The sequence below is a fragment of the Saccopteryx bilineata genome, chromosome 4 (genome assembly GCF_036850765.1).
Source record: "Saccopteryx bilineata isolate mSacBil1 chromosome 4, mSacBil1_pri_phased_curated, whole genome shotgun sequence".
NCBI classification, from domain to species: domain Eukaryota; kingdom Metazoa; phylum Chordata; class Mammalia; order Chiroptera; family Emballonuridae; genus Saccopteryx; species Saccopteryx bilineata.
Genome location: NC_089493.1, coordinates 87,857,627 through 87,871,422, shown reverse-complemented (window position 1 = coordinate 87,871,422; position 13,796 = coordinate 87,857,627). Strand labels below are relative to the sequence as shown.

The window sequence follows — 13,796 nt, the reverse complement described above, 5'->3', positions numbered from 1 at the left end:
GAAAGCCTATCACTGCTGAGGTAAAAACTGCAAATTTGACTGTGCTTTTATACTGCTTTTCTTGACTATTTTTGATGGCCTTTGAAAACACCATCAAATCGCCAGGTATCCAAAAAAAAAAAAAAATTTCCTCCAAAGTACGAGGAGGACCTTGTTTGACCTTTTCAATCAGTTTATTCATCCAGCAAATATTTATTCAAAGCCCTGAGTTAGCTGCTAGTTTTAAATCAACTCACTGAAATAAGAAGTCACTGGTAAACCCATTTTAAGGGCAAGCGTTACCCTCATTTTCTAGGGGAGAAACTTATTCCTCCGTTCTCTTTGGATGTCTCTTCTGGCAGGAACAGTACTCTGTCTCTAAGAACAATGAGGAAACTTGCTGTCTGTCGATAAGTGGGAAGGTGAGCTGTGTGTGCCCTCCTGCTGGTTGGCAGACTCGAAGAACCACTTACTAAGCTCTTTCTAACGGTGCTATTGTAAAAAGAATGAACGAATAATTGCTTCCTCCCATTTGGGGAACTATATCTTGGAATTAAAAACATCTAGATTTTGGTTTTTGTTTTTAATCCAGGATGCACCGCTTCTTATCCTTCGACCCAAAATTGAGTGTTTTAAGCTAGGGCTGAGTTTTTAAACTGAAGTGTATTATTTTTCTCCCTTAAAGTTGTTATAAAATTAATTGTGGGTCATAATCAAGGACATGTTCAAGTCAGTGATAATGGTATAAAAATAAAAAGGCAGCTAATCTGATAGGAAACAATTGAACAATTTGCTCAAGGTCCTCCCCGGAGTCCCTGCTTCATCTTGAAAACAGGGACAAGTTCCTGGGGCTCCCCAGACCAGCAGGAGATAGCATTGACACGCCTCCCTTGCCTTTAAATTTTATCACTGGGGCTCATTAACATCAGGGATAAAGATGTTAGGGAGTTTAATAGGCATTTCAGAACCTGTTGTGGAGCCTGTTATACCTAGCCTCTCCCAGGGGAGAATTTCCCCTATCCTCTACGCATCCCCCATCCTTCCTAAAACACACAGTCGTCGTGTGTAACTCCATAAGAGCCTCCTGTTACAAACCTCACTGGCTTACCTTCTCCCCCCTGCTGGCCCTGAGATGCAGACTACTGGGGCTGCTGGACCAGTCACTTTCCCTGTGCCATAACTCAGCAGAGAGGCAGGCTCAGTGACAGGTTTACAGGAGAGCGGGGCTTTAAATAGCTGAGGCCAGTGTCTGGAGGCTTCCCGTTAGTACCACTAACAGCATCCTGCCAGTGAGACTGTCGGCCACTTTGTTACCCACTCCAAACTAGTTCTGATTTTCCACTTTATTTCCAAACACATCTAAGAATTCCTGACGCCCAGCAAATTGACGGTGCACCCTTCTTCAGGGGAAGCTTTGTTTATAGGCCACAGTTCTCCCGATGGATTCACAGGGTCTGCAGAGTTTTAAAAGACGATTGCTTAACAGGCATTAGCCGGGACACGTAGGACTGTGTAAATATTTTAGCTGTAGTAGAGGATTTTTTTTAAATGTCTGAGCCAAATATTGCATTAAATCTGTAGACAGTGGCAAACTTATTAGCCGTGGTCGCCAGCTTCATGCTTTGCCAGGGGTTCCCATCGCCAAGACTGGATACCAGAATCCAGCTGCCAGTTCAGGCTGTGTGTTTTCATGTTAACTTTTCATCCTTTTCTTCTCTCTCTTCTATGCCTTTCCATCTTTTCTTTTTTATCTCTTTGTGTTTTATTTAGATGTAAACACTTCCCAGAGTAGAAAATTACAGTTAATGTGAGTAACCAGTGAAGGCTGAAGTGGGAGCAGGGCTCACGCGGAGGTCAGCAAGGCAGGGGAAGGCTTGCAGCTGTCCTGGTTGAGCAATGTGGAAACAGGTTGCTTTTTGGTAATGGGCTTATGTATCTTAATCACTGGTCTCCTTGTAGCCAGCTATTGCACCACGGGAAGGAAAGAATCCTAAAATCAGCATTGCTACCTCTTCCACTTACTGAGTTCCTCAGATCATAGAGAGGCAGGCTTGTCACCTTCAAGATTTATATGTGTAGCCTGACCTGTGGTGGCGCAGTGAATAAAACGTCGACCTGGAAATGTTGAAGTCGCCGGTTCGAAACCTGGGCTTGCCTGGTTAAGGCACATATGGGAGTTGATGCTTCTAGCTCCTCCCCCCCTTCTCTCTCTCTGTCTCTCCTCTCTCTTTCTCTCTCTGTCTCTCCCTCTCCTCTCTCAAATGAATAAATTAAAAAAAAAAAGATTTATATGTATAAGAAAACTTGTCACTTAATTTTAGTAAGAACTGCCATGCAATAAGCAATTTGGCTGCAGAGGAAGTCTTTTTTTATTTAAGCATTCCAATAAGCAAATCGTTTTTCTGATTTGAGCAATGGGTAGGATGCATAGAATAGATTCCAGTAGAATTCCTGTGAGAATGAGGTGTCTCAGCCAATAGGGCTTTGCTCTCTCTGCCTATGCTGACTCCAGCAGCTGCCTCTTCATTTCCCCCCAGTGATTTTTACTAAAAATATCTCTTTATTTGGATGATACTCCCTCAGTTGCCCCCAAATGTAGGCTCTATCTGTTCTTCACAAAAATAGCTTGAATTATAATCACGTGTCCAGATTGTTATTTGATATTGTTGATAGGCAGGTCTGAGTATCTTAAAATTATGTGTTTATAGTTATATAAATGTATATGTACTTTTAAAAATCTGAGCATTTGAAGTAAATTCCAAATCTGTCTGTAGACCCTCCCAAAATTCAGATAGCTCCACCCATACTGAATGTATGCTTTGCATTCAAATTAAGTGTAATTCCAAGAACCTTTCAGAAAAGCCGCTTTCAGGGACAGGCCTCACACCAAGTCTCACATAGTGGTTAACCCTAGATTATCTTGTGCCTAGTTTTGTGTGTCTCCAGTTATCTCTGCCTTTGAGTAAATTACCTCAGTGCATGGATGGGCATCTCAGTGTTTGCCATTCTGGAGTGTGATCATTTCCAAGGCAAGGGCCAGGGGCCCGTGTTAATTTACAGTGACAGTCACAATTCTGTAAAGCAGTAGACAAGCCACAGCTTTGTTTTCATAATCTCTCTACTTCCTTTTCCCCCGGTTGGTACAAACCATGTTACACAAAAAGCAGTTTGTATCTACTGTGTATCAAGACCTCTAAAAAAGTTTTTCCTATTTTACCCAAAATTACACTTCTGAAATCTAGCCTAAAAAGTAATCTGAAATTCAGAATAAGTTTTTATGGGCACCAATGTTACTTAAAGCCTGAATGAGTCACTGTAAGAATGAAGTTGCCTGACCTGTGGTGGCGCAGTGGATAAAGTGTCAACCTAGAATGCTGAGGTTGCAGTTCGAAACCCTGGGCTTGCCCGGTCAAGGCACATACAAGAAGCAACTACAAGTTGATGCTCCTCGCTCCACCCCCAACTCTCTAAAATCAATTAAAAAATAAACACATAAATAAATAAAGTTGAAAGGAGTTTTCTATCCAACTGCAGGGGAATTTGTAAGTAAAGTATGATATCTACTTGATGGAAATTTATATGGCTATTAAACGCAATGCTTGTGAATTTTGTGAAATAATATGGGAAAGTGTGCATGCTATGTTTAAGAGAAAGAATAAAGGTATACAAATTTCTCTATCAATTAAAAGTATATTTTAAGATGACGCATAAAGCCATCTCCTATAGAATAATGAAGGGGTATGTGTGATGCTGAGGCTAAGACCCTAAAAAAATAGGGACTGAAGTATGGAATGGCAACTGTTTCCATCACGGTCTCATGAATGATTTTTTTTTTACTTTTTTTGGTCAATGTTTTTCATGTTTCCTTATGTGTGTTATCTTCATAATACATTTTAGACATTAGTGACTGTTCTCCTCTGGAGATGAGTGCCCCTTCCCTTCAGATGCTCGGGAACTCATGTTTGGGGCTGCCTGCTGACGGCTTCCTATTCCACAGTCTCTGACCAATCGGGACCTTCATGACTGTGCCTTTTTCTCCCATTATAGCAACTTTCCTATCTGATGCTTGAAATCTAGCCTTTCCAAACCAGTCTGAGAAATAAATTTATACTAAAGTGTTAATGAATGTTTTCTTTTTCAACATATATATGTGTGTGTGTGTGTGTGTATATATATATATACATATATATACACATATATATTTATATATGCATTTCTGAAGAGATCTTCTGGAGTTAGTGCCTCTTGTTCAAGGGAAGGCTTCTAATGGTGGCAGTTTTCATGGGAACCATGGAAGGGATGTTTTAAAATAAATACATGGATCGCTTAGCACCCTATAAATCAAGTCATGCTCAATCCATCTATATTTAGGCCTAGTCATGAGTAGGTGATTAATGAATATTTTTTCATGCTAATGTTTCGCAGACCAAGGCTGCGTCCATAACCACATAATCATCACAGTGGAAATTCTGACTCAGCTGCGATGTTTGATAGGAGGGATCTTTGACTAGTGCTTTAGATGATTTCGTGCAAAGGCTGTACTCGGTGGCCCAGCTTTGCAAGTTTGTCCAAAAGTCCTAAAGCATGTTGGCATGTCCTCACTTGGCCCTGTCACTTCTGCTTAAATTTTTTCATGGAGAATACTCATGATCTTGGGACATGAAGGTGAATTTCATCTCGGGCAGCCTCCCTCTGTGAGGTGAATCAGCATCATGGGATTCCCCTGGGCTCCAGCGCCCCGGTGGGTTTATTTTTACACAACATTCCTCTGGGGAATGGGGCCCCACTCTTGATTGGAGTAACCCAGAGAACATCTTCTTGGGCAAAAGGATGTTCCTCATTTTACTCTTCTTTCTCTGGCTTAACTTGTTAAACAAGTGGCTCTAGACTGTGTCTCCACTTTCCTTACCCCTCTTCAATTTGGTTTCTTCCCTCTACCCCTTACTCCCTGAAGTCACTTTTGAGTTGACCAGTGACTTCCATGGTGCTAGAATCAGTGGTCACTTCTCCGCCTTCTGCTTGCCCTTTCACCAGTGCTGCCCAGAGCAGGCTGCTCTTTCTCTGTTGTAGTGCTGGTTTCCTCTCAGCTCATGTAGTTCCATACTTCTACTCTTCTGCTCATTCCCCATCCTTTTCTGGCCTCTCCCCGCTGCTTGCGTGCCTCAGGGTTTGTCCTGCAACCCCTTCTCTTCTTTGGCTACATTCTTTCCCTACCAATTCATCTGCTTGCATGGCTTTAAATGCCAGTTTCATGCCTGTGACTTCCTGATGTGTATTTCTATCCCAGCTATGCTGCCTAAACTGCAGACTTTGCATATAATGTGAGTGTGTAAATGGCATCCAAACTTAACAAGTCCTAACTCTTATATCCCCCCCCCCCCCCCGCCAGACTAACTTGCGGCTCCCTTCTTTACTCTGGTCAAGTCCCTTGTCAAATATCTTCACAGTGAAACTTTTCCTGACCACTTTATTCAAAATTATACAAGCTCCTACTTCTGTGGCTTTATCTGTCCTCTCTTCCCTAATCAGGTTGGTTCCAGTTCCTTTGGATAGAGTTCTTCTGAATCCAGTTCCTTAAATCTTACTCCTTTGAATCAAACTCTAGACACAGGGCACTATAGTCCTGGGAAAGAAAGAAGGTCCATGTCCTGAGGTCCAGTCATGCTATTACCATGTAACTTATCCCAAAAGACCCATGTGTTCCCATCATGCTTTACTTTTACTCATTATTCCTCTTTCTGAAACTACTCCCCACTTTTTTTAACTCTCCATGGCTGGCAGTCTAGTTCCTCCATGACCTTTGCAATTCAAGTTGTGTTATCTTTTCTGGAGAACCTTCCCTGGACCTCACCCAACCTGAATCTGAATTGGGAGCCCCTCCCCAGGTTCCCATGCCACCTAACTCTATTATAATTCAGTGATTTCCCTGTCGCTCTGTTACTAGATACTTATGAACATTTTTAAAGGAGAGATGACCCATAGGTCTGGTTAAATATTTTATCCCAACATTTAGCACAGTGCCATAATTCATACACTCAATAAATTATTTGAATGTATGAGTATTTGTGTAAACCCCTATATAAGCATAGTAGGGCTAGACTCACCCTATCTCCTTGTGATCTAAGAACGATTTATGCCAAAATCCCATCTCTGTAGAGAAATACAGCTATCCTATAAGATTTGTAGGAAAAGGGATTTGAGGGGTACCTGGGTGGGGACACCTCTACTTCCCTCTAGGATTCTTTGTTCAGCTCTAGGTCAGAACTCAGTGTAAAATTGAGCCCCTCATTTAGTGTTCACAGCTCACATTCACTCCCAGCAAGCGCTGTGAGTATGGGAGGCTGTTCTGAAGCAGCAGGGATGCCCGAGGGGCCATCCTTCTCCAGTCAGTTGTTCTCTCTTGCTACTCTTATCTATTTGTGCCCATCTCTTCTCCTGAAAGAGATAAAAAGTCTTCTTCCTCTGTAATGAAAGATGACATTTCACTTCCCTGAAGCCAGAGTATAGATAATGCTCACCCAGGTCCTCATTTGAGGATGGTGAGATGCTTGACTCCAAGAATTTATCAAATTTTTATTACCAGTCACAAACATTTCCTTTCTAAGAATTTGGAAGCTGGGGCGTGAGTCACAAATCAAATGATCTCACATGTGTTAGCTGACAGTCAGTGAGAAGGGTGGGTGGATGGGAAGCGGGCAGAGAGATGTGATGCTCCTTAACTTGGGCTTAGTGCTCGTGCTGGGATACGGTGTCACCCTGAGGAGTAGCCCATTTGCTGGTTCAAGGCGACTTGAATGCCTAGAAATTTCTGCAAAATGAATTTCAAACTCTGCTTTTGGAGAATGATCTGAAGAAGGTCAGGGCACCTCAGTTCCCTGGGAATGGTCCTTCGGTAGTTTTTGTCTCTATTTTCAAGGGACCAAAAGCAGAGTCCCAAGTCAGAGGTTTTGTAGCATCTCTAAAGGAAAAGTTGAAGGGACATTTATTTCCCAGTTCCTGAAGAAAGGTGTAGAGTGAGCTAATTGCTTTTGTTTGATTGTGTTGTCTTTGGTTTTGCTTTTTTCCCCTTGAATTTGGATAAAGAATGAATGATAAGAGCTTTGCATAACTATACTACTCACAAAAATTAGGGGATATTTTATAACTTCATATTCATTTTGAAATATCCCCTAATTTTTGTTAGCAGTATAATACCCAAGGGCATAGCTCAGAGCACAAGGTCAGCAAGTTCATATTCTTGGGAAGTCTAATTCCAAACTTCTCTTCACAGCAAGTGAGAAACAGATGGCCGTGGTGTGCAAGGAGTCACCAAAGGAGTATCTCCAGCCTTTCAAAGACAAACTCGAAGAGTTCTTCCAGAAAGGTAGGAAGTTGTGTCAGCTGCACAAATACAATACTCAGAGACAGTCTTCCTCCCACGCTCTTTCTCGGAGGTCCCTGCCCTGCTCATCCTGGCTGACCAGCAGCAGCTTCCTGTTAACACTCGTCCATCTGCCCGTGGTGGTTACATCCTCAGTGTAGATGGAGTTGTCCTATAACTTTTTCCTTGTCACCTTTCAAATCTGCTTTAATATTAAAAATTTTTCACATTGCTCTTGTTTTTGTAAACTTTGGGGAAGATTTTTTCTCTGTCTCTTCATGGAACCCTAGAGGACCCCCCACATACATGTTAACTGACGAAGGACATTACGTAAGGCTGACTTAGTTGTGCGTGTCAGATCGGCAGTCAGCCTGGCCAGGTGGATTCCTGGGTTTATGAGGGTAGCTATTAGGAGACTTGTGTTGTATTTTCCATTATTTTTCAGAAATGAAAATTGGGGCCAGGTGAATTCCACACATCTAATCACTTGACATGCACCCACCTTTGGGGTTAGTAGATGGAGGTGTATGCATGAGGCCCGGTACTTACTGAGAAAGCCGCTGAGTGATGTTTCTCCTTCCACAGTTTTGATAGGAGTAGGGACCTTTCTTGAACACTGTTAGTGAAGGTGAAAGTTTAATGCATTTTGGATATTTTCTGCTTTAATTTCTCCAATTCATCTGGAGATGTGAAACAAAACGAAGTGTGGAGCATAACTTCCCGTTACAAAATAAGTCCTGGGATGTAATTTGCAGCACGGGGACCACAGTCGATAATACTGTCTTGTATAGTTGAAAGTTGCTAAGAGAATAGATTTTTAATAGTTCTCATCTCCACAAAAAATATATATATAACTGTTTATTAGACTTATTATGATGATCATTCCCCAATATATACATATAGTGAATTACTGTGTGATGTACCTGTATTAGTATTAGTCTCTGTCTGGAAAATTCTTTAGTGTATGTATCAGGTGTTACCTCCCTATGTGCTGTAGTGGCCTTCATCCTCTCCTTGAACCAGCTAGCATCTCAAAACTTAAATTGTGAATTCCATTTTTTTGGTTAGAAAAATAAATAGGAAAAGATTTAGACCCTCGAATGTCTTCTTTGGTGCCTGGAAAAGGAATTTTCAAATTCCTGTTGGGATTTTGTGTTAGTCTCCTCTCTACTAGATTTGTCAAGAAATATCTGGTCTGTTCTGAGAGAAAGAATTGACGTGCCGCAAAACGGACCTTATGTCAGGGGGGCAGGGACACAGCCACGGACTGACGGTCCTAGAAAGCTCCTGCACAGTAGTTTTCAACCTTAGCTATGCACTAGAATAACCTGGGGGAAATTTCTTAAATTTTGACACCCAGGCCAAACTCTAGTCCTTCTACCAGCATCTCTGGGAGTGGGGCCAGGCATCAGCATTTTTACTCCCCAGGTGAGCCCGGTGTGCAGTCCAGGTTGAAAACCACTACTGTGGAGCTTAGTTCACCTTTTAACGTGTATTCAAAGCTGTTTGTTCAGAGCCTGCTATATATGTATATTAGGGACTGCGATAACTGCTGGGATTATACTAAGATGAGTCATATACTCCTTGTCCCTCTCCTGAGGACTGTCTTGTTGGGGGAAAGATCTAACTGAATAAAGGAGTCAGCCCTCCTTTAACCAACATGGTGAACAGAATATGGGACTGATGGTAAGAATAACCTGAAATCACAGTTAAAACAAAATCAGCCAAAATGAAGCACAAAAAGAATCGTAAGGAAAATTACCCATTCTGTAAAAAAATGTTAAAATACATAAATAAATACTGCAGGGATCTTAAATATGCCCAGTATTGTGTGATGAAAAGAGTTACTGTTGTAACAGCCTGTTACTATAATCTCATTATCTAATGGAATTGGTCAAAAATCAATGTGGAATTGTGCTGTCCAACACACGGGGCAGGAACTAGCCACGTGCAATTGTTGAGCAATTGAAATGAGGCTAATCCAATTTAAGATGTGTGTAAGGGTAAAACACGTGGCAGATTTTGAAGACTTAGTGCAAGAAAAAAATTATTTTGGACTTTTTTTGTTGGTTACATGATAAAATGCTAATATTTTAAAGTTTGGGGTTCAATAAATAAAATACTAGTATTAATTTACCTGTTTCTTTTAGCTTTTAAGCATGGCTACTAGAAAATTTTAAATTATATATGTGGCCCACGTGATACAGTGTGAGGCAAAAGTAGCCTTACAGGTGTTCAAATGGAAAAATGATACAATAAATAATACTACAAAAATATCCTCTGTGTTTCGAGTACTCACAACTGTAAACCTACTTTTGCCCAACCTTGTATGTCTATTGGAAAGTCATAATCTGGAAGACATGATTCCCTGACCTTTCTTATCTCACTCTCCTCACTTCTTTGCTCTGCCTTCTTCAGGGTGAAGCCTATTTTATTGGAATGCAATGTCATAAGCTAACCCTTCCCTACTTTTTGCTCTGGGTTTGGCCACTGTTTGGTTCTCAGATAGGGGGGCTTAACTGAGGATAGATGCTGACATGCAACCTCATCAGACTCCTCCCCAGTGGTTCAGGGGGTGGGGCTTGGCCAAGTTGCAGGATATACAAATGGAAGATCTCTTGGCTCCTATAGAATTCTAAATAGTAGTCCCTTTTCTTATGTTGATGTTTCACTGATTCATGGAAAATGTAGAATTTTTCATCCACAATAAACATGTATTATCTACCCTACATAATCAAATATTTGTGACAATTATCATGCAGTTTAAGTAGTATCTCATATGCCATTCGTTGTAAGAAATGTCATTATTACAAGTACTATTAGGAAAGAAAAAATACTGGCAATTAAACCATGATATGTCATAAATTATACAATGTATTCCAAATCAGAGGTGCTAAAATACATGAAAATTTCATCAATTTTGAAGTTAATGTAATATGGTACTATTTTTAGGCATAGAGCATTAGAGAGGAGGAATGCCTAACACTTATAGGTAAGCCAGGGGAGACTTTTAGCAAAAGAGATGTTTTGTTCAGATTTGGGGGGGGGAAGATAATGACCATGACAATAATAGCTACCACTTGGTGAATGCTGCTGTATGCCAGACACTATGGGGAGATCTTCTTTCATATTCGGTCCTCATGACAGCTCTCCGATGTGAACACTGTTATCACCCTGTTGTACAGATGGAAAAAAAAATGAGGATGAGGAATTCTCAGTAGACAAGTTATGAAGAGAATTCCAGGCAGAGGAAAACACTGTGAATCTCAGGGTAAAAGACATAATGTGTTTGGGCAATGGCAAGAGACTTGGTGTAGCTAGCTCACAGGGAATATGGGAAGAACACAAGACAAAAAAGTAGAGAGTCACAGCATGACTTACGAGAGAACCTGCACTTTGTCTTATAAGCAACAGAGAGCCTCTGAAAAGTAGCATGTGCGGGAGTGACATGGTCATGTTGGGTTTGTTTGCTTTGTTTTGGTACGTGGGATCATTTTGCTTTTTTGTTGTTAAAAACACACTATGCCTGAGAACAATATTAGGAAGATTTGGCATAGTAAATGACAGGAAGCCAGTCTATCAAGCTCATCTTCTGAAGAGTAGTCCAGGCAAATGATGGTAAGAACTTGAGCAAAAGCAATCACAGTAAGATAGCACAAAGAAAGAGTATAAACTAGTTCTTGAAGTATTCAACTGTCTGAGTACAGGGTGTAATATAATAACTATAATTGAGAAAAGATACTTCTAAACTTCCATAATATTTGGATATTTGGCAGGAAGTGGCTACTTTTCTTTCAGGGGTTTTATCACTCATAACGTCATAAGCAATTGTGTTCTTTGTGCCTGAGAAGTCACTTACGTGCGTTGTGACTCAGTTGACGCATGGTCAGACTAATTTTTACATAAGCTGCAATTCAATTCTAACAATCACAATGGTTTAATTTTTCTTTTCTAAATCATATCCTGTTGCCACACACACGTGGAGATGATGTGTTTATCCCTGTCTTTTATTATCCTTCCCTACTCAAAATGCCCTTAAATAGGATTATTTGACAAAACTGTGGTAATTGTTCTTAATAACTTCATTTCCTGTGCAGAATCAAAAGTAATTTTAATGGCACTGCTTTTCAGAGTTATAGTCTCCACAGTTCCTGAGCCTTTTTCCTTACATGGTTTTTCTTTTCCACAGTAAGCTCTTGTTGATTCCAATTTACAGCTCAGTTCAGGGTAACCTTGTGCAGGCATTATTGGAGCGCGGGTTTTCCCGCCCTTAGATCAAACATGATCATAATGATATGGCCTTCAAAAATGTGATGCTCACATTAAAAGTCCCCATAAACGTGGCAGGGATCCTGTAATTGAAAGAAGGCGCAGAGCAACTGATGAGGTCCCAGGTATAGATCTTGTAGGTGGTCTTTTCATGCTGTTAAATTGGTCATTTGTATTTATGGCTTTGGCAGGGAGGGCTGAAACCTAAACTGGTGCTAATACCAGCACTCTTCCACACTTGGCCTTATCTCATTCTCCATTAATTTTAGGTGGCATCCATGAATGGAACCAAATCAAAATGAATCTGAATGAGCCGTTCTAGTGCTAGTTAAACTATTCTGGAAGGTTCTTGGACCAGCTGAGACTAGAGATAATTCTAAATGTCAAGAAACTGTTTTCTAATAAAAATTAAATAGATAAATTTGTAAAACTAAAAAACAAAACAGTAACTCTGATTTCCCACATTGAATGCAAAAAGAATTATCTAAATAGCTGACTCTACTCTGTGACAGCTGGGACTTTGCCTCTGTCAATCCTGCACTTTGTCATCCCCACATAATACAGGATCAGTCTGGCCCATGGTAATAATTATTTGTTGAATTACTTGTTGAATTATTTGTTGAATTACTGGACAAACAGCCTGAGTCTTGGAAAGTTCCCAAAGGGTATTTTTCTTTTTCCTCTCTGATTTTCCTGTTTAAATTCTTTTAGAATTGGTAAATCATTCCAGAATCTGGTGAGATGCATTTTTTGGGGGTCTATACTGCATGTCTATGGTCAAACCTCCTTGACTATCAAAAAATCTATATTATAGATATGCATTCAATCTCTTCTTAATAAACGCTTAGCTCAGATTAGATTGACAAGAGCCATGATCGAAACTCTAAACTATAGAATAAAAGCAGCTTATTAAGTAGTCTATTCAACCCCCAGAGGGTAGAAAGAAAACCATCTGAGTCAGCATACTCAAGCATTGGGTTACAGAGATCAGGAAAGATCAATGATCTGGACAGTGTGACCTATGAGAGGAAATAATTCTTGTATTCTTTAAAGAGTTTGTGGAAGGACAGACTGTTGCTGGGAGAATGCACACTGTGTGCGGGCCACACCGGAGTCTTGTATACCTCACTACTATTCAAAAAAGTGCCAGCAGGGATGGCTCCAACTCACATCAGATGGCCAAGAGTTAAGATAATCTGCTGTGATTTCTTGGTCACTGAAGTAACAGAGCAGTGACCTGTGCAAGGTGGAGAGTGCTTCTTATCAGAGGTTTATTAAGTAGACTCTTATCTGAAAGAATTAGTTTGAATTCATTGTTTTTGTTTTGTTTTCTCAGAAATTTCTGCAAAGAGCACATATCCCTTCTCCCACCTCACCTCTGGAAATCAGTTTCTCACTCCCTGTATTCTCTCCTCCCTCTCTTACTTCCCCCCTTTAATGTGTTTAACTTATTCAACTTTTCTTTTTGGCCAAACATCCAATAAGTTGTTTACTGAATAACTCTAGTTCTTTTTTTCTTTTTCTCTAATGAAAAGTTTTGCAAAAAGAATAAAAATGCCTAAATTATTTTTATGTATACTTAATGACATACATACCTGGTAAAGTAGACCCCCCTCCGAAAAACAAAACAAAAGACCTACAGATCAATATCACCATAGTTTAAAATTTTTAAATAAAAGAGTACATTTCACAACCAAATGAAGTTTATTCCCAGAACTTAAGGATAATATGACATTACAAAGTCTATTAATATAATTCATTACTATTAATAACCCTAACAAGAAAACTCATATTTTTAGATGTAAACATCTCTATAGATGTTAAAAAAAAAGGCACTTGACAAAATTCAACAGCCGTTCTTTATTTAAAAGCTTAATAAAACATTAAGTAACATAACTTTCTTAATATAATAAAAAATATGTCACAGTTTAATATAATAAAAAATATGTCACAGTCCCAAATTTGTAACTCAGTCTACCGAATATATAAGACCTCCTGAACATAATTTTTAAAAAGGTCAACATCCAATAGCAAGAAAGGCAAATAATATGAACAGTGGCAGAAACTGCTTTTTAAACATATTAAAAGATGCCACTCTCAAAATTGAAGTGCAAAATAAAATACATTGAAATCCCATTTTTCACCTATAATAAATTATAAAAGTTTGATAACAAACTGTGTTGGCAAT

At 39.8% G+C, this 13,796-nt stretch overlaps 1 protein-coding gene across 4 annotated transcripts in view; it reads left to right on the top strand.

Annotated features, from left to right (window-relative positions):
- The window catches only part of FMN1 (formin 1), a 458,403-nt gene that overhangs the window by 355,880 nt on the left and 88,727 nt on the right, over positions 1-13,796 (top strand). For all 4 annotated transcript variants that reach the window (XM_066277223.1, XM_066277221.1, XM_066277222.1 and 1 more), the window contains one exon: positions 7,250-7,342. In XM_066277223.1, the coding sequence (XP_066133320.1) occupies positions 7,250-7,342 (93 nt within the window). The remainder of the gene's footprint in view (positions 1-7,249; positions 7,343-13,796) is intronic.